This window comes from Ochotona curzoniae, unplaced genomic scaffold (genome assembly GCF_017591425.1).
Source record: "Ochotona curzoniae isolate NIBS_2020 unplaced genomic scaffold, NIBS_Ocur_1.0 contig_3622, whole genome shotgun sequence".
Classification (NCBI taxonomy): Eukaryota; Metazoa; Chordata; class Mammalia; order Lagomorpha; family Ochotonidae; genus Ochotona; species Ochotona curzoniae.
Genome location: NW_024465926.1, coordinates 19863466 through 19889704, shown reverse-complemented (window position 1 = coordinate 19889704; position 26239 = coordinate 19863466). Strand labels below are relative to the sequence as shown.

General features: G+C 46.2%; 3 protein-coding genes and 1 long non-coding RNA gene across 26 annotated transcripts in view; 3 read left to right on the top strand and 1 right to left on the bottom strand.

Moving 5' to 3' along the window:
* NDRG4 (NDRG family member 4) overlaps positions 1 to 2362 on the top strand; it is a 32408-nt gene extending 30046 nt beyond the window's left edge. For 8 of the 12 annotated variants that reach the window (XM_040982093.1, XM_040982104.1, XM_040982094.1 and 5 more), the window contains 2 exons: positions 73 to 124; positions 2030 to 2362. In XM_040982093.1, coding sequence (XP_040838027.1) covers positions 73 to 124; positions 2030 to 2184 — 207 coding nt within the window. In that variant the 3' untranslated portion in view covers positions 2185 to 2362. Of the gene's footprint in view, positions 1 to 72; positions 125 to 1403; positions 1443 to 2029 lie in introns of all 12 variants that reach the window. The other 4 variants (XM_040982091.1, XM_040982102.1, XM_040982096.1 and 1 more) reach the window with 1 other exon arrangement.
* A 333-nt stretch (positions 2363 to 2695) lies between these two features.
* Positions 2696 to 8439, top strand: LOC121158043. Its single transcript, XR_005884133.1, has 3 exons — positions 2696 to 2707; positions 3349 to 3354; positions 8361 to 8439. It is a non-coding gene; the product is annotated as an uncharacterized LOC121158043 (long non-coding RNA).
* SETD6 (SET domain containing 6, protein lysine methyltransferase) lies at positions 4782 to 8416 on the top strand. 3 transcript variants are annotated; one of them, XM_040982620.1, is made up of 9 exons: positions 4782 to 4811; positions 5001 to 5096; positions 5184 to 5328; positions 5424 to 5565; positions 5673 to 5867; positions 5955 to 6075; positions 6949 to 7129; positions 7230 to 7372; positions 7466 to 8416. In XM_040982620.1, exons 1-9 carry the CDS (start codon positions 4785 to 4787, stop codon positions 7769 to 7771), a joined length of 1356 nt encoding a protein of 451 aa, XP_040838554.1. In that variant the 5' UTR covers positions 4782 to 4784; the 3' UTR covers positions 7772 to 8416. The 3 variants fall into 3 exon arrangements, with proteins under 3 accessions (XP_040838554.1, XP_040838551.1, XP_040838552.1); XM_040982618.1 differs by having other exon boundaries at positions 4785 to 4907; positions 5016 to 5096; XM_040982617.1 differs by having other exon boundaries at positions 5001 to 5328.
* Positions 8440 to 8681: 242 nt separating the features above from the next.
* CNOT1 (CCR4-NOT transcription complex subunit 1) overlaps positions 8682 to 26239 on the bottom strand; it is a 69760-nt gene continuing 52202 nt past the window's right edge. For 5 of the 10 annotated variants that reach the window (XM_040982607.1, XM_040982611.1, XM_040982610.1 and 2 more), the window contains exons 34-49: positions 25749 to 25868; positions 22102 to 22293; positions 21507 to 21649; positions 20944 to 21052; positions 20683 to 20852; positions 19802 to 20054; positions 17550 to 17798; positions 16224 to 16387; positions 15902 to 16019; positions 14468 to 14569; positions 13310 to 13483; positions 12202 to 12351; positions 11705 to 11885; positions 10452 to 10584; positions 9118 to 9252; positions 8682 to 9023 (exon numbers count right to left, since the gene is read on the bottom strand). In XM_040982607.1, the coding sequence (XP_040838541.1) occupies positions 8945 to 9023; positions 9118 to 9252; positions 10452 to 10584; positions 11705 to 11885; positions 12202 to 12351; positions 13310 to 13483; positions 14468 to 14569; positions 15902 to 16019; positions 16224 to 16387; positions 17550 to 17798; positions 19802 to 20054; positions 20683 to 20852; positions 20944 to 21052; positions 21507 to 21649; positions 22102 to 22293; positions 25749 to 25868 (2472 nt within the window). In that variant the 3' untranslated portion in view covers positions 8682 to 8944. Of the gene's footprint in view, positions 9024 to 9117; positions 9253 to 10451; positions 10585 to 11704; positions 11886 to 12201; positions 12352 to 13309; positions 13484 to 14467; positions 14570 to 15901; positions 16020 to 16223; positions 16388 to 17549; positions 17799 to 19801; positions 20055 to 20682; positions 20853 to 20943; positions 21053 to 21506; positions 21650 to 22101; positions 22294 to 25748; positions 25869 to 26239 lie in introns of those variants that run through there. The other 5 variants (XM_040982613.1, XM_040982615.1, XM_040982614.1 and 2 more) reach the window with 3 other exon arrangements.

The following is a 26239-nucleotide window of genomic DNA, read 5'->3' as shown; positions in this document are numbered from 1 at the left end:
GGTCTTGGAAGCTCCTCCCCTTACCTAATCCCAGGCAGCCAATCAAAGTGTGCCTGTCCTGCCGTCCCACAGCCCGGAAAGCTGACGGAGGCCTTCAAATACTTCCTTCAAGGCATGGGCTACAGTGAGTACACTTCCACCCGGGCAGGTCAGAGGCCTGTGGGCAAGGTGGAGTGGGAGGAACAAGGGGGTCAGCTGGGCCCCAGGTGCTGGACCAACCCAGCCAGGGTACCTAAGATGATACCCTAGGAGAGGCTTTGGAGCGGTGTTTGGATGGCAGTGCCAGGCTTTTGGGGGGCGGGGCAGAGACTGTGCCAAGGGAGCCTGTCTGAGGGCAAGTCATACATACCCTGCTGAGCCCAGGGCATGGCCGTGCCTAGGCACCTGAGAAGGCAGACAGTGTCCAGTGGGCTTGGACTCTGGGGCCCAGGAAGGGCAGAGGGGTCCCACTGGGTGTTAGGAGAGCTGAAGGCAACCAGACTTAGCCTGGGAGTGGCAAAGTGAGATGCTGAGGAAACGGTCCCTGAACAAGGCCAGTTTCCTGTCTCTCCTCTCCTTGCACCTGCCCTCGTGCAGGGGCCAGGAGGCTGCAGGCTGGGCTCATGAGCCCCACAGCACGTGTGCACACCCACACGTATGTGCAGACGTGTGTGCACACACGCATACACACATACATGTGCGTGTGCCACTCAAGCCCCTTGAACATCATCTCCTGTACCCCTCACACCTGCTCTTTGGGTAGCCGACTTCCTCCCTGCAAGCTTGTTTCTGTCATCCTGCAAACTTCCTCCTTGGGGCCGGATCTCCCCATGGGGCAAGGTGATAACACGGACCCAGGGGTGCAGGCCCTCCGTCTGTGAGAAGCAGGGCAGAAAGGGGCCAACGCCAGTGGAGAGGAGCCAGGCCGGCGGAGAAACCTCCGGCTGTGAGGCTGGGCCCTGGGTGCCTCACTTGGAGGATGAGTGTGTGAGCTCCACGCACAGGTGCTGGGGGAGGGCTGCGCAGGCTTCCTGCACCCTGTGTTTACGTGGGGGAGGCCCAGCAGGATGGTGTGTGTGAATGTGCATGCATGTGCCAGGACTAGGGATGAACGCCTGAGGTTTCACCCAGGAGCGTGGTAGTGCCTACAGCCTCGGCTGGTAAAGGGGGTCAGCATGGGGGATGGTGGGGTGGGCTCAGGCTGCACAGAGTTTGGTCCCCGGTGTGGTTCTTGTAGCCACTGTGCAGGTGGGCGGGCCCAGGGAGCCTCCTGAGGCCCCCTGAGCCTGCCCCAGCCCCCTCCATATGGGTCCTTCTGTCTCATGTCCTTGGCCCATCATCACGCCCCTGTGGCGGCCCACCGCCATCTTCAACATGTTCTGTGTCTCCCCGTCCCTGCCCCCTCCGGCTCTGTCTTCTCCCAGTTGCGTACTTGAAGGACCGAAGGCTGAGTGGAGGAGCAGGTAGCCCTGGCCCTCCCCTGATGCATGGACCCACCCATCCCGCCTTCCCCCAGCCCTTTCCTGTGCTCAGCGCTGAAGCCGCGGCTCGCTGTGGTTTGGAGCCTTCTCGTGTCTCGCTCAACTCAAAAGCCCAAAAGATTCCTACTCCCACGTACATCCCGCCATGCCGAGGGCCAGCCCTGTTGGGTGGCTCCAGGTTGGCTGCATCTGGGAGCAGTTTTGCTTCCAGCTTGCCCCAGGCAGTAGTGCTGTGGGGTCTCTGGGAGTTAGCACCCATTCTCAGCTCATCAGGTGGACGGCTGAGCTCCAGACTGAGGGCTACTGGAGGCCAGGCACTGTGGCCTGCTGGAAAACAGTCTCCCCTGCCCTAGTCTGGCCAGAGCTCTGGTCAGCCAAACTGTCACTGGCCCTGCATGCCTCAGGCCTGGTGGAGCCAGCATCTGTGCCCTGGCCTGGGACGGCCCTCTCTGTGCTGCTGGAAGATAGGCTCTCGCTGGCCGCTTTGCTTGCGTGTCCTCCTGCCACCTGCTGGTGCTGAGCCTGGTCTGCTGGTCCTCACTCACACCCGTTCCCATCTCTGTCCACAGTGCCCTCGGCCAGCATGACGCGTCTCGCCCGCTCTCGTACCGCGTCCCTCACCAGTGCCAGCTCGGTGGATGGCAGCCGCCCACAGGCCTGCACCCATTCAGACAGCAGCGAGGGGCTGGGTCAGGTCAACCACACCATGGAGGTGTCATGTTGAAGCCCATGGTCCTGCTGAGGTCCCCCATCTGCCCACCCACCCGCATCGAGGTCCCACTGCCATCCCTATGCCGGCTCATTTTCCCTTTAGTTTGTTTTGGGTAGGGCACGGGGTAGGAAACTGGGCTGCTTCTCTTCTGTATAAAAACCGTAGGGGGCTCCAGTCCCTAGGATGCAGCGGGATGGCCCCTGAGGCTCTGGTGGGCTCTCTCCCCCTCTCCTCCGGCTGCTCAACCTGTCCACTTGGCTGACTTGGAGGAGCCTTTTATCCAATCCCCTATAGCCATGGCATGGCCAGGGCAGGGCAGTGGGGAGATCAGAGATTCACTAAGGCAAAAATCACAAACAAGGGACAACCCCTTGGGCAGGCAAGTTTGAGATGAGGGCGTGTTGGGCGTGGATGTGGCATGGAAGCCAGGAGACAGTGGTGGGAGCATTAGGAGGTGAGCAACCCCAGATCCCCTAAAAGCTGGGTGTCCTCTCCAACCAAGCACACCTGTTTCTGTCTTGTAGTACAGGCAACAGTCATCCCAACAATAGCCACAAGGGGGCACTGTAACCGGGCAGCCTTTCTCCTGGTGCTTGCTGGGCTGGGCTGGTGCTGTAGGGCCGAGGCGGCAGAGCCCAAGAAAGTCGGAACATGGAGACCCCTGAGAACAGGCATCACATCCCATCCCCTCCAGCCCACACTGAGCCCAGTTCAGAGCCAAGGCCCCCCTGACCTTGTTTCATGCGACCTGACCAGGGTGGGGCTGAGGAACCCTGTGTGCTGGGTGTCTGCTGGGAGTCAGCAGGTGGAGGAGGCAGGGCAGCTGGGTTCCTATATAGGCTTCCTTTTTATCCTCCAGGCTTCCCAGAGGACAGTAGCCGCGGTGAAACCAGGCTGAGTTCTAGTAAAGACACACCAACACTTCCTGTTTGTGTCACCAAGAAAGAGAGCGTTTGGGCAGAACAGGTGTGAGGCAGCCAGACCCCCTCAGCCTCTCGCCAGCAATGCCTGTGGGACCAGGCTTGGGCAGGGGCTGGCGGGGGTCCTGGGCAGTGGGAGGGAGGGGACGACTGGTAAAGCCCACGAGGGTCAGGTAAAGGAAGAAGGTCCCCCGCCCTGCCGCACACCAGCCCCATCCTGCCACCTAAGCCACTGGTCTCAGACCCCAAGAGAGAGAAGGAGGTGTTACAGCACGCTGGAAAACCACAGGGCTGTGGCAGGGCAGGCGTGCTGCGGCTGAGGGGCCTCCCCCACCACCACTGCGCCCTGCCCAGGCATCCCTACCTTTCCCTCCCCGCCCCTCTGTAACCAAGCCATCACTGGATTGCTCTAGAGCCTGGTAGAGTGGTAAAATGTCCCCACTGCTCTTCACTTATGTGACTGTTTGAAAGCTGGTAAACTTCTCCCTTACTGTAGGCATAGCACTGCGAACCTTACACTTTTTCTTTTGCCGTGTCCTCTGAGACGAGAAATCTATACATACCTATACATTCTATCTATGTACGTATATTGGCTTCTCCTGTGTGTGGTTTCTATCGGAGGTTGTCTCTTCTCTGGTCAAGGTGAACTTTCATTGGAGTTTATTCTTTTTCCCTTTCTGTACAAATAGCCTAACTTTGTGTATTCAGGTGGCTGGTATCTATCATGAGACTTTGAGATGACAAAATATAAAATAAAAAAACCCTTGTCAACAAAGCAGGTGTTAACTGCAGTTTCATCGACTCTCAGGGACTGCAGAGGGGAACGAAGCCAGGCCACGGGTCACAGGGCTCGGCTGCTGGACTGGTGCCATGAGGGTGGGGGGAGTCTTGGGGAAGTGCGCAGGGGGGCTCTGCCAGGTTTTCATCTAACTCCTGTTCTCACATTTTTCCTCTCCATCCTTAAAGCCAACCCCGCGGGGATCTGCTCTAATGAGGCCAAGCTGAGAGCTTCACTCGGGCGTTTGGCTTCAGGGCCCACACCTGTGGCCTCTTGTATTCGGCTCATGTTTAAATTCACAGCATGCGACTTCTCCATGCAGAATCATTTATTCATTTACCCAATAAACACGCCCTGCTGTGACTCAGCTCATAAAGAAGTAAATAAAAAATAAAACCCAGCATGTGCTATGCAGAAGATGGTCCACAGATGCACCAGCAGGCGGGTCTGTTGAAGATCTCAGAGCAGGAGCCCTGAGGGCCACGCCCCGCGGAAGCACCCACAAACAGCTCCAGCTTGACCAACCACGGAGCTCAGAGAAGCGGCTGCCAGGAGGGGTAGAGTCCCCGCCCGACTGCCAAGCCTGAAGTCGGTATTTTCTTCCAGTGCCCGGACTTCAAGAAGCCTCAGCACTTGGAGAGAGGCCCACGGGTTGCTCGTGGCCCTGGATCGGGTCCGAGGCAGCGCGGAGCCGCCGTTCCGTGCGCGCACGACGCGCTCTCTGATTCCAGCCTCAGACCCCGGGCGCTCCGAGCACGTCTTCAAGCAGCAGCGAGCGCACCTGCCCGGGTTCCCACCGCGCCTGCCCGGCGGACGCCCGGCCTCGCCCCACGTGGTTCCGGCGCCTGCGTGGGGCCAGCGTGCCGCCCCGGGGGCGGGGCCGCGGACGCCGGAAGCGCGGCCCGGCTGCGGCCATGGCGAGCCAGGCGAAGCGCCCGCGGGTGAGCGGCGGGCGCGAGGTGTACCCCTGTCCCGCGGGCCGTGGCCGGCGTCCTGCGTGCGCCTTCTCTGTCGCGGGGCCGTGTCCCTCCGGGTCCGCGCGTCCCTCCCGCGCCCCGGAGCCCCTTTCCGCCAGCGCGCACGCGCGGCCCGGGGGAGCGGGACACGGGCGCTGAACTCGCTTCTCCCAGGTGGCGGGGCCGGAGGGCGGCGGCGGCGGCGACGCGGAGCCCGTGGCTGGCTTCCTGAGCTGGTGCCAGCAGGTGGGACTGGAGCTGAGTCCTAAGGTGAGCGAGCGGGGCGCGGGGCTGCGGCGGCAGCGCGGCGGGCCCAGGGATGCTCTGACCCGGCCTTCCCCGCTGCTGCCCTCGCAGGTGGAAGTGAGTCGGCAGGGCACCGTGGCCGGCTACGGCATGCTGGCGCGGGAGAGCGTGCAGCGCGGGGAGCTGCTGTTCGCGGTGCCGCGGAGCGCGGTGCTGTCGCAGCACACCTGCTCCATCGGCGACTTGCTGGAGCGAGGTGCGCGCGCGGGCGGCACGGGGGCGCGGTGCGGGCTCGCTGCAGCGCGGGCTCGCTGCGGCGCGCGCGGGGACTTCAGCCCTGTCTTCCCGCAGAGCGAGGCGCCCTGCAGAGTCAGTCGGGCTGGGTGCCGCTGCTGCTGGCGCTGCTCCACGAGCTACAGGCTCCAGCCTCACGCTGGCGCCCCTACTTTGCGCTCTGGCCTGAGCTGGGCCGCTTGGAGCACCCCATGTTCTGGTGAGCGTTGCGGGAGGCGTGCCCCAGCCGCTCCCCCCCGGGCCAGGGCCCCCAGCCTGGTCGCGATGAGGTGTGTGAAGGGAGCCTGGGTGGGAGTGTCGCTGCAGGCCGGAGGAGGAGCGCCGGCGGCTGCTACAGGGCACTGGAGTGCCCGAGGCCGTGGAGAAGGACCTGGCCAACATCCGCAGCGAGTACCATTCCATCGTGCTGCCCTTCATGGAAGCCCATCCTGATCTCTTCAGCCCCAAGGTCCGCTCCCTGGAGCTCTACCGCCAGCTCGTGGCCCTGGTCATGGCCTACAGGTGAGCAGCCTGGGCGGTGCGGGGGCAGACAATGAGCTCCAGCCGCGTGCCTCAGGCCTGAGCCTTAAGCCTAGTTCTCTCTGGCAGCTTTCAAGAACCACTGGAGGAAGAGGAGGATGAGAAGGAGCCAAACGCCCCTTTGATGGTGCCTGCAGCAGACATTCTAAACCACTTAGCCAATCACAATGCCAATCTAGAATATTCTGCAGTGAGTGGATCCCACCTAGTTCTTGTTATGTGCATTGGTGATTGAGCATTTGCTTCAAAGCGCTGTTTCATTGGGCTCCATTTCCCTACTCTTCAGAAGTGAGTGGGTGAAATTTAGTTCTCCCTTATATATTTTTGTATGTATATTACAGTAAAATGTTTTTGTTTTTTTTTTTTTTTAAACGCAAAACACCTCAGAGTCCTCAAAGTTGCAGTTAACTTCTCGATATTGCAGTGCTGGAATGGGAGGGGCTGCTGTGTGCGCCATGTGGCCTGCGCACTGCACCTGGGCCCCCCATTCCTTGGAGGTTCTAGCAAGGGCGTGCAGCTGTTTGTGTGCCCTTGACGGAAGACAGGTCCTCTAGCAGGGGTGGTGGCTGTCCTGAGCACGCAGCTTCGGTGGGGCACGCATGGAGCTGTGAGGGAGGAAGGGGACACCCGCCTAGCCAGCCGGATCAGCCAGCTCAACCCTGGCATCAGTGGGTGACTTGTCATAACCAGAGCACCCTCACATCCAACACCCCACTCTTTAGGATGTTCACTCAGAGCTCTAAGATAATCCCATGACTGCTTTTGTATCAGCTGTATTTTGTATGGAAAGGGATGGTGGCAGTAAAACCAATGGTAACTGTGATTGCCATTTCATTGGGGGCGGGGCACTTAGTTCATTTCTAACATCTGACTACTTTTTAAGTGCTAAAGATGGGTGAGCAGAGTGTCACCTAATAAAAATGGGGCTGATGTGCTATACAAGGGGACTAGCAGGAGCCGAGGTGGGCCTCAGTCCGGGGCTGACCCACATCTGCTGGAGGGGAGCCACTTCCAAGGGGTCGCCTGGGAAGGATGCTGCCTCAGCTTCTCCCTCTCGCCCCAGAATCATCTTCGGATGGTGGCCACTCAGCCCATTCCTAAAGGCCATGAGATTTTCAACACTTATGGACAAATGGCCAATTGGCAGCTGATTCACATGTACGGCTTTGTTGAACCGTATCCTGACAACACCGATGACACAGCTGACATCCAAATGGTCACCGTTCGTGAAGCAGCATTACAGAGTGAGTGTTTCCTTTGTGCTTTGAAATCGGTGTGGCACACGACTGTGGACGCAGAAGGCAGCCTTTGGTAGACGGTGGCTTCTGTGGCATGTCTTTGCAGGAGTGAAGGTGGATGCTGAGCGGCTGCTCCTGTGCGAGCGCTGGGATTTCCTGTGTGAACTGGAGATGGTGGGGGAGGAGGGAGCCTTCGTGATCGGGCGGGAAGAGGTGCTGACGGAAGAGGAGCTGACCACCACACTAAAGGTAACCTTAGCAATTAGAAAAGGCCAGGTCAGGTTAACTGCACAAATATCGTGGTGGTGTGACCTAACTAAAGGCTCTCATGTTTATTTCTAGGTACTGTGCATGCCTGCTGAGGAATTCAGAGAATTTAAAGACCGGGATGGACGGGGAAATGATGAAAGGGAAGAAGACACTCTGACACTCAAAAATATCTCCAAGCTCAAGGCGCCATGGAAAGAGCTCCTTCGGGACAGTGTGGTGCTGACCCTGCAGACGTACGCCACAGACTTGCAAAGTGAGCAGGATTTACTCAGCAATGAGGAGCTTTACACCCAGCTCAGCTGGCGGGAGCAGCGGGCCCTGCAGGTTCGTTATGGCCAAAAGATGATCTTACACCAGCTGTTGGAGGTGACCAGTTAGAGTAAGCAGTAAGAACTGTTTTTCTAAACTGATAACCATTGTTGCTTTAAAGTTTGAATCTTTCAACTTTCTTATTAAATACCAGAAGAAAAATCAGCAAAGGTGTGCTAGGTGATGGTTCTGATTGAACAGCATGCTTTGGAATGATTAGTTTAACACATTTTTAACCAGTCTGTAGTTACAGTAGGGATGGGTGTTACTGTATTCTAGTGTTTAATATGAACCGTACATGTAACCTGTCAAACCAGCTGCATCTTGAGGAAATCATACTTTCCTGTTACTGATGGGTTATTCCCCCTTGGATGATCTGACCACCTGTGTTGCTCTAGACACCAAGGACAGTGAGGCCTTGCTCATGTAAGACATCAACTTTTAATTTTGAGCCCTTTGGTTTTACAACCTGAGTACCGTTAAAGGTGAGGCGTTTTAAGTTTCCCCCTGCTGAAGATTGTCAGCTTGGTAGTGGGAATGATCTTAACTCAGCTGAGAGCTGGTGCTTCCCCGGGCTGTTCACATTGAGGCAGCATGGACTCGCATGCATACACGTACAGCGTGTGAGCGAATGCCCAGAAACTGCACATCTACAAAGAGCACAGGAACCAATACATTTAAGATCCTTACCAAAGGGGTTGTATTGGTCCTTTGTTGTTTTTCAGCTCAGTGATAGGATAATTCATAAGATTGAATTCCTGTTCCTACAGGATGACCTCATCCCAGGGGCCAAGGAATGTTCTCAAGCACCAATGAGGAGCTGTGCTCCACAAATTAGCTTTAAAACAGGTTTGGAGGGCCCAGCTGGGATCCCATGTGGGTGCTGGTTCCTGTTGTGGCTGCTTCACTGTTTGTGGCCTGGGAAAGCAGTGGAGGAAGGCTCTAAAACATTTTGCACAAACCCATGAAACTCCAGACAAAGGTTTTCTCTTTCATATATTTACACAATTCAAAATGATATTCACAGCATCTTTTAAATTTTGGCCAAGAGTCAAAAAAAATGCATTTAAACTTTGGAACGTGCCCACGTAGACAGGGAGGCCCACCCCAGCGTAGCTGGAGAAATGCCCAAGAATCAGAGAGGTGGGAGAGTCGGGAAGAGCGGAAAGGATTCTGCAGTTCATGAACTTCGTGCCCAGGGGCCTCCAGGCTGACATCTTTACAATGAAGTCACGGCTCCATCTAACTGGCACCTGTCCCTTCCATTACTTGCTGAGCCTGCTTCTGTCCCATGCAGCACTGTGCAACCGACTGGAATAACCTGAGGAACAGAAGGCAGTTAATTGTGTATTTCATTCACAGAGCCAACCTAGAGATAGAAGAGTATAATTGCTTGGTTCAGACAAAAAACTCACTTTTCAATTTCTGGGGCACAGTGTACAAACTCATGGTTCCAGAACTTAAATGCTGGGTTTTTAATCAGTTCAATGAAGGTAATAAGAAGACCCCAAGGATGTGGCCTATTTACAATCAACCGTTCCAAAAGAACCCTGGAGAAAAGAAAACAGTGTTAACAGATATGCACCAATTACAACCACTTCATTACCCTCTTCTCCAGGGCATACCACGATAGTTGAATTGATCTCTTAATACAAGAGATCTTGCTGGTTCACTCCCCAAATCACCAGACTGGCTGGAGCTGAGCCAATCTGGGCCAGCAGCTACTTTCCTCGTCTCCAATGTGGGTGCAGGGACCCAAGGACTTGAGCAATCCTCTGCTAATTTCCCAGGCCATAAACAGGGAGACTAGATTGGATTTGGAGCATCTGGATTTGAACAGGATGCCATTGTTAAGGTGGGAGTTTAAACTATGCATTTCAGAACTTTCAAAAGATAGGAGGTAGGAAAAAATGGGCAACACACAACATACAGAAAATGTGCTCTTTGACCTAACCATTGGCTTAAATATTCACATAGATTACCATGCGGTTGGGAATATAAATACTGCCCAATAGATATTAGAAAAGTGCATTTAAACCATGTGTTTAGGGGAGCAGACTAAGCTGCTGCTGCAATGCTGGCATGCCTTGAGTGCCAGGTTGAGCCTTAGCTGTTCCACTTTCAATCCAAGAAGTGAAAAACAGTCCAATCCTTGGGACTTTAAAAAAGCTTCTGAAACGAGCTGTTCCAGCCACCTGTGGTGGGATCCAACAGATGGAAGACTGTAATTCTGCTTTTAAATAAGTAACATTGAAACATTTTAAAAAGCAGTATTAGGGAGAGAATACAATTTTTGGTATAGCATCTAACCTCACTACTTGGGGATAACCGGCATCCCAAAATGCGATTTTTAAATTAAGGTCCTGGTTGGGCTGCCGACTGTAGTGCCAGCAGGTGATGGCTCATGACCAGCATGTAGGAACACAAATAACACTCAGTCTGCCTGTTCCCCAGCCTCCAGTGCTGTGTGAATTCAAAGCAGCCTGCAACGCATTTCCAACTGCTCTTATTAAAGAGCTTGCCTCATTCAGGACAGCAGTAAAAATGCTGCCACATTAAGCTCTTGACCTTCAATCAAAACCATTTTTTTAATTGTGTCCTACTTTCACATCAGCTCATTTCAGCTGCATCTCAAATTTAGCATGTTACTGCACTATAAAAAATACCTACTATACATTAAATCTATACAAAAGACACCACAAAGTCAAGGCAGCTACCATTTTGAAGCACATGAAAAGTCTCGCCCTACCTTGTGATCTGTTCCTGGATTGCTTCGGTGTTGGCCTCTGCAAAAAGGTACAGCATGGTGCAGCTGAAGTAGTGAGTGTGGCTGTTTGGGTATCTCAGCTGGTTCGCAATTGCATTCAGGAAGAGATACCGACCTAAGAAGTAGGGAGACTCAGGACTTGCCAAGAACAGCACCAGGAAACAGTTCCTTAAAATAATAGTCCTCAGGATCCCAGAAAGCTCTTTATTTTGAATATCTTCTACATTAAAAGATACTTAAGTATTCATTCCTGAATAAGACATATTAGTTAAAAAAAAAAAATCTTCCCTGTAATTTAGTGGATGCCTTACATTTTGACATGTTTTTTCACATCTTAATAGAAAGCATTTGGATTCTTTCCATGTCTATATGCAATCTGTTGCTGCACTTAACACAAATCGGAATATTCACAACAAGTGAAAGCCAATGTTGCCTTAATATTCACACCCCTCATTAAAAGGGCCTTTAGGGTTCTGCTAAGGTTTCCCAGGTCATATGCTGAGAACCAAGAGGCTATATTGCTATGTTCTACATATACTACTATTTTCACTCTGTTACTTGGTCTAAATATCATCAAGAACCATTTCTTTAAAAATATTTATTTTTACTATTTTTATTTGAAAGTGAGGAATACAGAGACGAAGATCTTTGGTCTGATGATTCACTCCCAAGTGGCCACAATGGCTGGAGCTGAGATGGTGCAAAGCCAGGAACCTCTTTTGGGTCTCCCAGTGGGTGCAGGATCCCAATGTTTTGGCCCATCCTTGAAAACACCAGGATCCAATATAGGCACCGGTTCTAATCCTGGCAGCCCCACTTCCCATCCAGCTCCGTGCTTGTGGCCTGGGAAAGTAATAGGAGATGGTTCAAAGCTATACCTGTGTGGGAGACCCAGAAGTTATTTGTTTCTAGCTGGCTCAGCTCTGGCCACTGTGGCCACTTTGGGGAGTGAATCAGTGGATGGAGGATCTTTCTCTGTAAATCTGACTTTGCAATAAAAATCTTAATAGAACACCATAGTCTTTGGATGGTAATAGCAGGATTTGGTTAATTCACACCTTTGTTCTTTGCTTTATGCTCTGCTTTAAACATAATTGTCAATGAAACACATAAAGTCATCATCAGCTAGATCTAAGTGTGCCAACACAGCCTTTGCTGTGGCTTAGAACATTTTTGGGAACATGATGTGATAAGCATATTGAATTTTACTCTGAGAACACACTGGCTCCACTCACCTTCAGTGTCCAAGTCCACGGCCAAGTTCTGGAAGATATCCATGTGTGCTGAGTGGGTGATGGTGCTCATTGAAGGAGTACTGCCCTTGTTGTGGATGTGTGCAATGGCCTGAGTCCCTACATAGAGCACCAGTGCATTGATGAGCTGCAGATTGTAGCGATTGCCAGGCTCATTAGATACCTGCGTGAGCAAAACAGAATACTTGTTGCAAATGAACTCTTGCAAAGCAGTACAATAAACATGAGAACAGGATTATGTAGTAAGATTATATGCACTTAAAGATAACCTGTTTTGTGTAAACAATGTGTCTATCCTTGCAGAAAATCAGTGGCTTTCCTGGTTGCTTCATGTACAGCTTTAGCATTGTATCAATGAAATGGGCTACTTAACCGTGTAACTTCCTTTCTGAAAATACTACCTCCAACTAGCTAAACAGAGGATCATGCACAGAAAATACATACATAAGACATAAGAGTTTCAAACCAAACCAACTGACCTGTAAGTTGCTGCGCAAATCAGACAGAAAAGTTACTGGTGAGCGAGTTTTAAGATAGGAATCCAAATCCTTTTTGAATTGAGGTGGCATCACTCCAGTGAAGTTGGTGAGAATCCGGGGAGCAATGTTAATTTCACTCAACATGTCCACCTGCCAGACAAATGCCAAGGATCACAATCAGAATCATTAAATGTTTACACACACTACTAAGGTCTAGAATCTTCTTGCCACATTTTACTAGCTTAACAAATCTTAATTAGAATTCTACAAAAATGATATTAATTTCTCATGTGGTATAAAGGGCAAGTACTTTTGTGAGGAATTATAGTTTGGACTTCAAGTCTAAAATATCATTCCTCATTCAAAGAAAAGAATTCCCAGGCCCGGCGCAGTGGCCTAGCGGCTAAAGTCCTTGCCTTGAATGCCCTGGGATCCCATATGGGCGCTGGTTCTAATCCCGGCGGCCCCGCTTCCCATCCAGCCCCCTGCTTGTGGCCTGGAAAAAGCAGTCAAGGACAGCCCAAAGCTTTGGGACCCTGCACCCGTGTGGGATATCCGGAAGAGGTTCCTGGTTCCCGGCTTCGGATCAGCGCAGTACCGGCCGTTGCGTCTCACTTGGGGAGTGAATCATCGGATGGAAGATCTTCCTCTCTGTCTCTCCTCTCTGTATATCTGACTTTGTAATTTAAAAAATGAATAAATCTTAAAAAAGAAAAAAGGAAAAGAATTCCCAAACCAGAAACACAAGATGGTCTTTATTTTTTTAAGCTGTAAGAGGTGGGGGTGCGAGGGAGGAACCAGGATACATGAAAATTACAGTAAGCACGCCATGGGAACTGAGATGCAAGGTGGTCCTGTCTGCTTCAACAGTGTAGCTACACAGAGACACTGTGCCAGCTAGGGGAGAACCAGCAAGTAACTGCCCACCCTAAGCTGAGGTTCTGTAAACAAATTCAGTATCACATAATAGAAAAAAATTGCAACTAGAGCGCTCATGTGAGGCATTATCTAGTATCAGAAACAGCAGGACTATGAAGAATAGCATTACCTAACACAGGTGCAAGCTGTACAGCTGGGGCTGGGCACAGCAGCACATGAGGATACTTACCTTCAGATTAGGAGTGAATGGGTCTGGGAGCCTCATGTTTCTGGGGAAGGCACTCAATATCAAATTTCTCAACTGGATGCAGTTAGGTGGGATCACATCACAGAACCCATAATGGTAATCACAAAGGAATTCTGGGAAGTCATGCAGAAGAACCAGCAGCACTCTTAAAGTACCCTGTTCGACAGAAACAAAGACATTTCCACACTGAGAACATGGGAATCATGGGAATAACAGTTTTCCTATTATGCATCTGACTTCAATAAAAAAAAATTACAGATTTTTAAAATTTAACACTAACAACGTATCACAGATGATTAATCAAAATATTTACATCTAGAAATCATGAAAAACTAGGCTTTAAGGAGTCTGGAGCCTTAAATGAACATGGTAAAAGTGGCAACTTGGTCCAGCATTGTGGCACAGTGTGCTAAGCTGCTGCCTGCAGCCACACGCATCCCATGTTAGAATACCAGTACAAGTCACAGTTCACTCAACTTCCAATTAAGCTCCCTGCAAACATGCATAGAAAAGCAATGAAGAAAGACTGCAGTACTTGGACCCTGTCACCCAACAGAGAAACCTGGTTGAAGCAGGGGATGAGGGTGGGGAGGACTAGAAAACAATACAAACAATGTCACAAGCACCTACTTTTTGAAGTGGAGGTTATATGAATAAACAAAGAGCTTACACCAAGAACATATAATCCATTTAATGGGAAAAATGCAAAAACTGCAAATAATCCAATAAAAATATGAACAAAAGGTAGCGGAGCACATCATCGTAATGATCCTCCAGATTGTCAACCTGCATGTGGAAACCTCAGAAAATCAAGAAAATGCAAACTGAATCTGCAGTGAGATACCAACGTATCACTGCCGGAATGGCTGTCATGAAAAACTGACACCAATGTGGCAAGAAGAAAAACAGCCAACTGATGTGCTGCTGGCATATGACTTGTTGCAAAACTAAGGTAACACAACTGAATGTGTGAATACTTTAAGATCTGGGTGCTAAGTATATGATTTTTGGTCCTTTTCTGAATGTACATTATAGACTGCAGGCTTAATATGAAAAACAAAACAAGACCATATATTTTCAGCTGGAAGGTTCTGTACTCCAATTCTCAAAGTTATTTCAATATAAATCCAAATAAATTACCTTATACAGGATTTGCATAGGTTTGGTGAGTTCCACATTTCTAAGAAAAGGCGCTAAATATTTGAATAAGTCAATCAGTAGCTGTGCATACATAGGCCACCCCTTTAAAAAGAGAAATGTACAATGAGTCACAACTTTGCTGTATGGCCTTCAAAATGCCCAAAGTCCACACTATACTTGCTATTAATCCTCACACAAATACAAATATTAACATATTATCTCCCTTGAAGACTCACTGCCTTTAACAAAGGACTAACTATGGAGAAAACGAAAGATGACTTGTGAAATGAAGTGTTTGCACAAATTTAAGAAAATATTTTGACTTAAGCAAAACTAACACAGAAGTCAGTGCTGTGCAGAGTGGAGTGAACCACCGCCTGAAGCAGCAGCACCTATGGGCACCAGTTCAATCCCTAGCTGCTACACTTCAATCCCACTTCCAACTAACGTGCCTAGAAGGGCAGCCGAAGCCACAGATGGTAGGTAGGGCCACTAGACCCACACAATACAAATTAACCTCTGACTCTTTAATGGGCTTACAGTCACTGAGAGGGAACCAGAGCGTGAGAGGTATCTCTACACTGCCTTTTAAGTAAAATCGTTTAAAATTTTAAAATGGAAAGAAGAAATTTTGTTTTCATATATAGTAGAAAACACTCATCCAACACATGAGAGCTTCCACTATACCTTTGTACCTCCAACTACTCAACCCCTGCCAAGTAACCTCACTGAATTTGTGCCATTAATCTTGATTCCAGCCAAACATACTGATTATGCTCACTCAATAATTATTCATTACGTTGTGTTTTCTCTCCCCTAGAATTTCATTCACTAAATGCACCTTTTCTTTTTATACCAATTTACTACCTCCAACACTTAGCAGTCATATACTCTTACGGGCAAGATAAGAGTACTCCATACAGTATGCATTTGTAATTTAAATGCAAGATGGAAGAGAAATGTCCTACATTCTATTCCCAAATACCCTAACAATTAACCCTTCAAATAAAGTAGCCCAGGGACACTCAAGCTACATGTGACAACAGTGAAAATCAGCAATCTTCAGAAATTTAGTCATACATCTAATCACATGCACAAAGATTTCAACTTAAAAAGTGGCCACTTGCAATGATAGCCAGACAGATCAGAGTGCTGGTTAGAGCTTTGGCTGGCTCCACTGTTGGTTTGCCTAGGAAGGCAGTCATGCAATGATGACTAACATGTAAGTACTGAGGCCCAAGCCACCCATGAGGGAGACACAGATGGAAGATGTCCAATTCTCTATCTGCCGTTCTGATACTGTTTGTACACGTGAGGGTTCAGTCTGAAATACGAGTGCTCTCTCTATGAACGGTGTCTTACTAAGTGAGTAATAGAAGTTTCTAGGCATTGGTAATACGGGCTTCATCTACAGGAGATAAACTGCAGCCACACCTTCTGCTGTGGTGTATGAGCCAACATTCTTGCAATAAAAATTCGATGAGAGATCAATTCAAGCCAGGCATAGACAAACCCAGGAGCTTTCGTAGGCCTCAAGATGTGGAATGTATTGCTGCAAGAAGAAAACTTTCATGAGAAGCATCATACAACTAATACACACAATGAACATCGTATGAAAAGGCAATTCTGTCTTACATATTCACAAAACAAACCAAACCTTCCCAAAAGTGCAAAGTTCCTGAGAACTTCCTCGACTTGCAGAGTTCCTCGAATATCCTAAAACTTTATTATTTTCCATTTAAAACCAAATACTTACCAAAAAGCTGTAAGTGTCTGGAAATTAATGGTTTCTAACACATGTTCTGGTGCATTAAGTTCCAGGAGTAGCATGATAAAAATCCGATGGTAGGGAAGCTGCTGAAATTCACTTTGCCGAACATCATGATCTTGTAAAAGAACACCCACTACTATACCAAGGACCTGTACAGAACATACAGATGGGAACTTGTATAAGCCAACATCAGGTCATGATTATCCTAAGTCTCACATGAAAGGAAAAGATTCAAGTCAACAAACAACATGTATCACAAAATTCGTCTGTAGTGTATTGTTAGAGTTCAGTAATTATAGACTAAAGCTCTAGAGGGGCCTGATGCGGTAACCTAGTGGCTAACTCCCTTGACTTGCAGAGGCACTGGTCCTAATCCCGGTGGCTCGGGCTTCCCATCCATCTCTGTGCTTGTGGCCGAGGAAAGCAGTCAAGGACAGCCCAAAGCTTTGGGACCCTGCAAACAAGTGGGACACCCGAAGAGGCTCCAGGCTCCTGGCTTTGGTTTGGCTTAGCTCCAGCCCTTGCAACCTCTTGGGAGTGAATCATTGGATGGAAGACAGGATAGCCTCTCCTGTCTATATCTGACTTTCTAATTATTCAAAAAAAAAAAAAAGGGAATGAGATAATGACGATAATTGTTGCTATTAAAAATGTTTAAAAGACTCTAGAGACCAGAATGGTACTTCGCCAGCATTACTATGTTAATACAATCCAACAGCTGCATCTCCGACTGTTCTCTTAGCCTTTACACGAGTTGGGGAGAGGAGCATTATTTGAAAGGGAGAATTATGGAAAGGAGAGACAGATCTCACAGCTGGCTCACTCAACAAATAGCTGCAACAGCTGGAGCTAAGCCAATCCAAAGCCAAGAGCTAGGAACCTACAGGGGATACTATGTGGGTGATAAGAGCCCCAATGACTTGGGCCATCCTCTGCTGCTTTCCCAGATCATAAGCAAGGAACTGCACGGGAGACAGAAAGGCTGGGATAAGAACTAGAACCCATAAGGGGCACTTGGAGGTAGAAGTCCTTGACTGCTTTCCTGGGCCACAGGCAGGGAACTGGATGGGAAGCAGGGCTGCCGGGATTAGAACTGGCGCCCATATGGCATCCCGGGGCATTCAAGGAGAGGACCTTAATCACTGTGCCATCATGCCAGGCCCCCAACAAAAATTTAAAATAAAAGTTTTTTAAAAATATACACATAAAACACAAAGTGAAGGTTAAATGAGGTCATAAACATGAGGCCCTAATCCCGAATGACTGGCATCACACTGCCTTTCCAATGAAAATTAAAAAAGGATTTCAGACCTTGTTCAACAGATTAATCTTGGTAACAGTGTTGGTGGCCTCCCCTGAGTGCTTCACGAGCAGTGCAATGAGTCGGACAAAGGCATCCAGGTTGTGATAGCACTTGGCTCGGATCATTGTGGGATTAGCAGCTGGGTTGTGCTGCTGCTCAGCCTGGGCACGGTAGCTAATTTCAACACACATTTCTGTGCACAGACGAAAGAACCGTGTGATGAGGTCATCTGTCTTCAGTATTCCTTGCTGATGCATCTACAATGGAAACAAAAAATAGGGAGACACATGAGCTAATAGATATGACTCAACTTTGTACATCTTTCAAATTTCATGTTTAAATGATATTCTTTCATGCATATTGTCACATTTCTCATTTTTTTACGGGTATCAATGTAATTACTTTATTATTGCAAAATCCTGACAGAATTCCTCCAGTTGTAAAAACTGGAGAAGACAGATATTAACATTGAGAATATAACTGCAACTCTGAATGGTAAGATGTTACCAAATAATTTAGAAAACAATAAAAGTTCTCATAACTTGTTGATAAATAGACATTCTGGATAATGACTACTTCCACCAAAATTGTACAATTTTGCACCAATTAACATAATTTCTTCCTACTGAAAATCAATATCAAAACATTTCAAACTCCAACAAGCTATTGCTAGCGTAAACTCAATTATATATTAAATAGATCATCACTATTTTAATATAATGAACTACCAGAAAAGGCATATTTACATGAAAGTGAGGAAACACTATAAATAATACGGCATGATCAAAATGTGAAGCATAGCACAAGTTACATGACTAGTATGAAAAAAACCAATTGACAAGTGAAATAAGGATTAATTTTACAGAGGAAGAAGGTAGCAATATTAAAGACGCAAAGCACACAAAGAAACCTTCAAGGTTATCTTAAAATGTTATAAGCAACGCAACTTTCCCTTGGTAACTGATAAGACAGCTGAATTTACAGAGAGCAGTGTAATGTAACCTTGCTAGGGACGTAAAAGTGGCACGGGAATTGTGTCTACATTAAAATCTGAAGCAACAAGGCACAATGACAGTAAAGAAGAATTCTCAAGGAATGCAGAAGGAAACAAATACATTATTTTTTTTTTCCAAGAAGAACAGAGAGAAAGACAGGAAGAGCTGAGATAGATGCCACATCCAAACCCATGAAACAGCAATGATCACAAAACACAATTAATTCAGTGTTGTTACACCAACTCGGAAATCAAACAAACAGACAGCAGTAATACTTTTTCAACATATTATGTCTCATAGCTCCCCAGATTATTTTAGGGAAGAAATATAATTACTATTTAACATTTTCATAAGAAGTCTATTGAAAAGTAATTGTAATTCTAACAACTTGTAGAAATTGAATCATTAAAAAATACATGTAATTATGGGACCGGCACCATGGCGTAGTAGACTGAGCCTCCCCCAACATATGGACTGGGAAAGCAACAAAGAATAGCTCAATTCCTTGGGCCCTTGCATACATGTCGGGAACCAGGAAGTCAGAGGATTTGTATCCCTTCTCCAAGTAAAATCTGTTCTTATTTAATAAAATAAATAAATTTAAATCGATTTTATTTAAAAAATTACTGAAGTATTTGTTTTCAATTTAAAAACAAAGGTCACCCTGTAGAAATAAGTAGAAGGCTCACACTAAACAAACACTGAAAGTTGTATTAGAAAGAAATTCTACAGTTAATACAAGAAAAGTATATAATTAGGACACAGTGACTACTAGTATTAACCTCTCTCACTAACTAAAAGCAGCCAAAGATAATAAAACAGCATGGCATTATGTATGGCTCTTTGCCTTCATCCTTTTCACAAATATTTCCCCTAAATAATTTCTAGCGGCAGTTGATTCATAACACTTTAAATGCTAATATGCTGACAGAGAAAAACCATGCACTATTGGAAAGAATAATCCCATCACAGCTGATGTTCAAGTTAGTAAAACCATTTTTGACAGTTTCATTACCAGATTCACTGTATTTTTGTGGCTGTGACAATGGAAAAGGTATAAACAGAGCTACAGGGGTAAAGGAATGCCAGCCTTAAAAAATAATCAAGGATGAGAACACAGGTGTATTAATCTTAATGTAAACGAAGACACGACAACATTGTTAGCGTGCATGAATCTGCAGGCTAACAGTCTAACCACAAGTACATAATACTACTAAAGTTACTATAGGAGATATTACAACCTACATATGTTGAATAAAAAGCACCTTTCTTTCCAAAAGCTCTACCTGTCCAACAAACGCAGAGAAAGCTTTGGTACTGTCACGGCCAGCTGCTGCCGAATGGTAGAGATTCACCCATTCCCGCAGGAGATACTCTGCCTTCTCCCTCAGGCCTGGAGGGTCATCGTACTCTGAGGCTTGAGAAATTCCAGAATGCATCATAAAGTTAGGGCCTCCATGAGCACGATCAATCATTGCTTCATAGTTGGATCGCACTACTTCCATCAGCTGAGGCAATCTAGTACAATAAATCCAGAATGAAAATCAGTCTACTACTCATGGTTGCAATTTCACAAGCATGCAGTTGGACAAGTTGATTATTTAGAAGAAATGCACAAGTGGGATAATGATCACATCACTTAAATTTTTCTTTATTTAAACTATCCTTGGTCTCATCATCATCAATGACTAACCTCTCAGTAAAGATACTTAATAGCACCACCACCACGTTGCCCACTGAAAATTGACCTAATGATCAGAGCTAACAAATACCCACTGTGTGTCCACTACATGTGCTGCTAATTTTATATGTAATTTCTCTTAATACCCAATCAGTCCATTTTATATAAAACAACCAGGAAAGGCAAGTCCAGCATTCTGAAATCTTTATGGTGGCAGAGCCCAGTCCTAACAACAGGTTCTGACAAGGAGTCTAGCATTGTAAGTTCTGCTCAACACCAAGAAGGCAAGGCAATTAGTTAAGCTTTCCCAATTCAAGGGGCAGTATTAGGACTCGCTCAGTTTTGTCCTACGTCGTAGGTAAAGCATTGTAACATGTAATATTAGCAAATCTGCACATACATTTCTGAAGCATTGTCTTAAAAGACTGCTGGATGTAAAGGCAGCCCAGCGCATTTTATCCTCACCCTTCTGGAGCATTGCCTCTGGAATGCGCATTAATCCTCATGAGAGTTTCGATCGTGTGGAACAGATCTGCCTCCGTAACATGGGCAACGCTTCTTTCATCCACAAGCAGAATTTTTACCAGCTGCATAGCAAATGCCACAGCCATGTAGTTTAAACCATTCTCCATTGACTGGTAATAAAGAAAACACAATGAACACAACGTAAGAGAAAAAAACAAAACATTTTCCTTGAGATTTTGTCTAGGTGTATTCATTCCATACCTGAGCCAGGTGAAGATCATACTGCTGCATATTAACCAAATGATTGCGAATTAACAACTCCACAGCCTCCACATTATATTTATATTCATCCCGACATTCAATTAGGCACCTAGAAGATTTGTTTTTTTATAAATTGAATCATACAAGGGAAAAACATCTCATTGCTTTGAGTGGAAATCTGAGTCAACTGCAAGTTTTAAAAGAGCCAGTAACAAAGTAAAAATAGACAAGCTGGTGTTAAGAAATCCCAACTTTTCTTTTTAAATCTGAAAAAATAAAGCATTTCATCTAAGATAATAAAAATATTCATATGTGAAGAAACACTTGTATGAAATAAACTTTTCTTATATCAAAGACCTGTATTTGTTCTCCAAACAAAGAACTGGTTTTCTGTGTTCACCAAGGGGAGAAAATGGAAAGCAAAAGGAAAAAAAGATAATTCAACATTACTGCTTTCTAAAATTACAAATATAAATTACTCACTTATCTTCTGGAAAAGGAAAACTAGCCATAAAGAGGGTCACATTTATCAAAGGACAGTCCAGTACTGCTATTCCACTGACCTTGTGATTTGTTTGTTGCACCAGGGAGACCCATAGGCCCGGCCATCCTGTAGAGCTTTTAGGACCAAGAGGTGGCACTCCCTGTAGCGCAGCAGCAGGTCAGCATCAGCACCACTTGTGGCATCTAGTAAACCCTCGACAGCCTGTGGGGCAAAGTGTTCCGAATCACTGAAAATATGTAGTCAGCCCAACTAACAAAGAAGCCAAATCTCAACATAAATCACAATATATCTTCCATAGCTTTGAGAGCAAATATCATTTTCAACTGTCCGATGCCATGAAAGAAAAAAGAAGAGGTTCTACAACCCCTACAGAGTAAATATAAAAGGATTCCAACCCTAACCTTGCCTCAATGCCAAATACTTGGAATAACTCATCTCTGAAAACTCATGACTCTGTAATTATATTTCATAAACCATTTCACTGAGGAAGAACACAGATGTCCAAATTGGTCACTTCCGTTTATACTATAACCTGGAAGCACCTACTTCAACATCATAACAATTTCTGCTCATCCTTAAAAACCTAATGAAATTGCAGATCACTAAGTATTTGCACATCAGTGTTCATCTAAAGTACCAGTTTAGAAACTAACCTTCTGCAGCAATCCAAGAGCAGCTATCGCATCCCGAGAATTTCGAGACAACACAACCACCTCCAAAAGACTTCGAAGAGCCTGAGCTTGAGGATTCATGGCCAAAGCTGGTGGAATGGCGTGCAGGTGCTGCTCCAACTCTGTAATGCACTTATCATAAATCTGAGCAACATCATCTGTGGCCCAAGCTTGCTATTTAAAACAAACAAACAAAATCCAATGAGACAGATAAAAACACCATATGTACCAATCAAAGATCTATTACTGTATTTCTTCCTTTAAAAAAAATTTATCTCCAAAAAGGGCCTATTCCTGAACTACACGCAGTCTTTTTTTTTTTTTTTTTTAAGATTTCTTTACTTTTATTGCAAAGCCAGATACAGAGAGGAGGAGAAAAAGAGAGGAAGTTTAACTCCCCAAGTGACCAAAACAGCGGGTGCTGTGCCGATCTGAGGCCAGGACTTAGAAAGCACATTAATTTGGCAAAATGTGAACAAGATCAAATGAATTAGCCCTTAAAGACTACTACATCATCAAGGAAGAAACCCAAATGAAAGGACTCAGTATTAATAAGGGCACCAGGTCAGCATCTTACCCTCAAATACATTAAGGGGGAAATTTTTTCTCTTCATTTTCTTCCCTTTTTTTAGAAAAAATATTGCTGGGACCAGCACGGTAGCATGCCAGCTAAAGTCCTTGCCTTGAATGATCCAGATCCCATACGGGGCCGGTTAATATCCCAGCAGCCCTCTGCTCCTCTCTGTATATATCTAACTTTGCAATAAAAATAACTAAATCTTTAAAAATGATAACACCAATTTATCAGTTGCTAAAAATGAATAATAATACGGCCTGGCATGCTGGCCTAGCACCTGCATGGGAGATCTAGACGAAGTTCCTGGATCCTGGCTTTGGATCGGCGCAGCACTGGCCATTGCGGCCAGTTGGGGAGTGAATTACTGGATGGAAGATCTTCTCTCTGTCTCTCCTCCTATCTGCATATCTGACTTTGCAATAAAAATAAATCTTTAAAAAAAGCAACTCATTAACTATGGAAATTTCGACTTGTGCAAACAAAAATAAGAGTGGGAGAGGGTTTGTTGGGCTTACCCGCAGCATCAATTAACAGAGCCTGGCACTGGAGGCTTAATCTGTCAAGTTAAACCCCAGAACCACCAGCTGATTGGGGCAATGGACTGACTGTACCAGGTCCTGTACTTGCAAGTACACACAAGAATCTGGTCTGGGATCACCTCAGACGAAATTCCTTTTGGGATCTCCCCAGTCGAACTGCCAAACTCAGAAGCCTAACCATGAAGAGAAGTACAGGTTCTGTGGTCTGCCATGGAGAGCATGTGTCAAAGCTGAGTCTCCTAAGAGGATCATATAGAGTGGTGGAGAGTGTGACCAAGGGCACATGGAGGATATTGCAGCCTATCGGACCCTGTAGAGGATACCTGGCACCACAATAGAGGACAGAACAAATCAACCAACTATTCCAACTATTCCAGCAACATGTTGGCAGTAAAAATCTGGGCAAATTGAGACTCTAATGCGGACTACGTCAATCAGTGGATTCTGCAGCAACTTCATCATGCTTGGAACGGCGAGATTCACAGCAATTCATGCATAACTGTTGAACTATCAAAACCACTTCAGCAAGACCTCTGAAGCATGCCCCACATCAGGCACCTGGGATGGGTGGGGCTTCTCCTTTATCTCCCGCTTTACCCCAGATACAGGGAATAAAAACTGGAAGTAATAGTCTTACCCACTTTCCTGTAGCCCTTGAACCTTTGTGTCCTAACTATGTGAAGATTATGAAAAATACAAAAAAGGGGGGGGGGGGGGAGGAATGAATAATAAGGGGCTGGCATGGTGGTCTAACGGCTGAAGTCCTCACCTTGCACTGGGATGCCATATGGGCACTGGTTCTAACCTCGCAGCTCTGCTTCTCATCTAGCTCCCTGCTTGTGGCCTGGGAAAGCATTCAGGCAAGGCCCAAAGTCTTGCGATCCTGCACCCATGTGGGAGACCAAGAAGAGGCTCCAGGCCCCTGGCTTCAAATCAGCTCAGCCGTTTTGGTCACTTGTGGAGTAAATTAATGGATGGAAGATCATCCTCTCTGTCTCTCCTCTTCTCTGTATATCTGACTTCCTAATAAAAATAAGTTTTTTTTTAACAAAGGAAGAAAAAACTGTGCTAATAGTTATTAGTCTTAACAAGAACAAAAAAAGGCATAGGTCAGGGGAGCTCAGGATAAGTAGCCATGTGTAGGGAAGGGGTCATTCAACAACACTGTGGGCAATTAGAAGACACTGTGCACTAGATTCAGGCGCTAGCTGTGTAAGGAAATTAACTTAAAGGAGCCTGATGGAGTTCATTTAGCTCCTGTGCCTACGGCAAGGGTGTCTGTGGGATCCTGGTGGAACTGCTCATCTGAGTGTCCCTGTATTTTCAACTTTTCTTTAAATGACTTGCAAATGCTTAAAATATATTTTTATAAAAAGCACTGAGGGCTAGGTCCAGTGGGAAGGCTCAGTAACCAAATCGTTGCTTTGCATATATCAGGACACCATATAAGGGCCAACGCATTGCTGGCTACTCCAATTCCCATCCAGCTCCCTGCTTGTGGTCAGGGAAAGCAGTCAAGGACAGCTTAAGACCATGGGACCTTGCACCTGCGTGGGAGATCCAGATGAATCTCCTGGATTCTGGCTTTGTCTTGGCTCGGTGGCTAATACAGAGGGACCACTTGGGGAATGAACCAGAAGATGAAAGATCTTTCTATATCTGCTTCTCTCTGTAAATCTACCTTTCTAAAAACAACAGCAACAACAACAAAGAACAAGGAAGGAGCATTGGTTTGGGGGGGATGTTTCTCATGATGGTAGTACTAAAATTCACTAAAAATTATCATTTGAATCAACCTAAAAGACTTAAAATGTATTCCTTGTATGTCATATAGAACTGTTATTAAGCAAAATGTTGATCCTTCTACTCTCCTTGTGCCACTCTGATTTAGGTTAAACTCAAAAACATGTTACCTTAGGAGAAAAAAAAATGTTCATAGCAGCTGGTTGTGCATATACCAAAACTGAGATGCCAAGGAAGTAGTTACATGATGTGGTTAAGAACTTGCATATTCTAACATATTGGTCACACAATATCATGTTAATTAACTTCATGATGCTATTAATTTCGATATTTCTTCCTGTAGTTGAAGTTGTGTAGTGACATCTCATTGGAGCAGATGATATTGTACCAGCTCTTCTTTCAGACCAAGGATGGTCTCCCAATGAAACTGATGAATTTATCTGGACAATAAGATGCTGGACCCTCCACATGGTCCATACCCGCAATGAATGAAGCATGACTGGATATGATCTGTACTACTGTAACAAAATGGAAGAATTCAATATGGGGGGAAGGATTGGGGAGGGGCTGAGGAAATCCCAGAGCCTATGAAACTGTGTCATAAAATTTAAAAAAAAAAATTAGTTAAAAAAAGAATTGTTATTAAGCAAAATGTAACTAATTGCAACAAGTGTAAACATTTTTCTGTTATTCTCATGAAGAGATACAGGTAAATGAAAGGTAACAGGGAAATTAAATTGTAAAATGTTTGATTTAATTAAAGTATTTACCTTCATAGGCTGAGCTAAAAATCCTGTTGGTTGACTTAAGTCATTGGTAGGCAAGAAGCCAGGCACATTACGTGCAAATTCTTCATAAACAGCCAGCTGCTTTGGATCCACACCACCAACCTTGAAAGAAGAAATCCAAAATCAAACCTTTATTTTTCAAACTGTAAAGCTGATAAAAGGGCAAGCAACGAAGTTCTGAAAAGGGACACCACAACTACAACACTGGAGAACACTTCAAAAAGTAAAAGGAAAAACGGGATTAAATTTTTTTTCAGTATGAAATTCATGCATATTTTTCCATAATACATTTTCTATAGAGAATTCCTAAAATCTGTTTTAAAGGAGAGGGGAGAAGAGAATGAAAGAGATCCTCTCTGCCAGTTCATTCCTCAAATCCCTGCACTAGCTGGCACTACAGCCAAGAACAATGAGGATGACTGAAACTCCACGGAAGTATCAATGCTCCCATTAGCCAATGCATAAACAGGAAG

Bases quoted from the DNA above. Each gene is read 5' to 3' on its own strand.
- SETD6 (XM_040982617.1), top strand. From the start codon at position 4,785: ATGGCGAGCCAGGCGAAGCGCCCGCGG. The intron at 4,812-5,000 runs GTGAGCGGCGGG...CGCTTCTCCCAG, and splicing joins GCCAGGCGAAGCGCCCGCGG to GTGGCGGGGCCGGAGGGCGG. The intron at 5,566-5,672 runs GTGAGCGTTGCG...GTGTCGCTGCAG, and splicing joins TTGGAGCACCCCATGTTCTG to GCCGGAGGAGGAGCGCCGGC.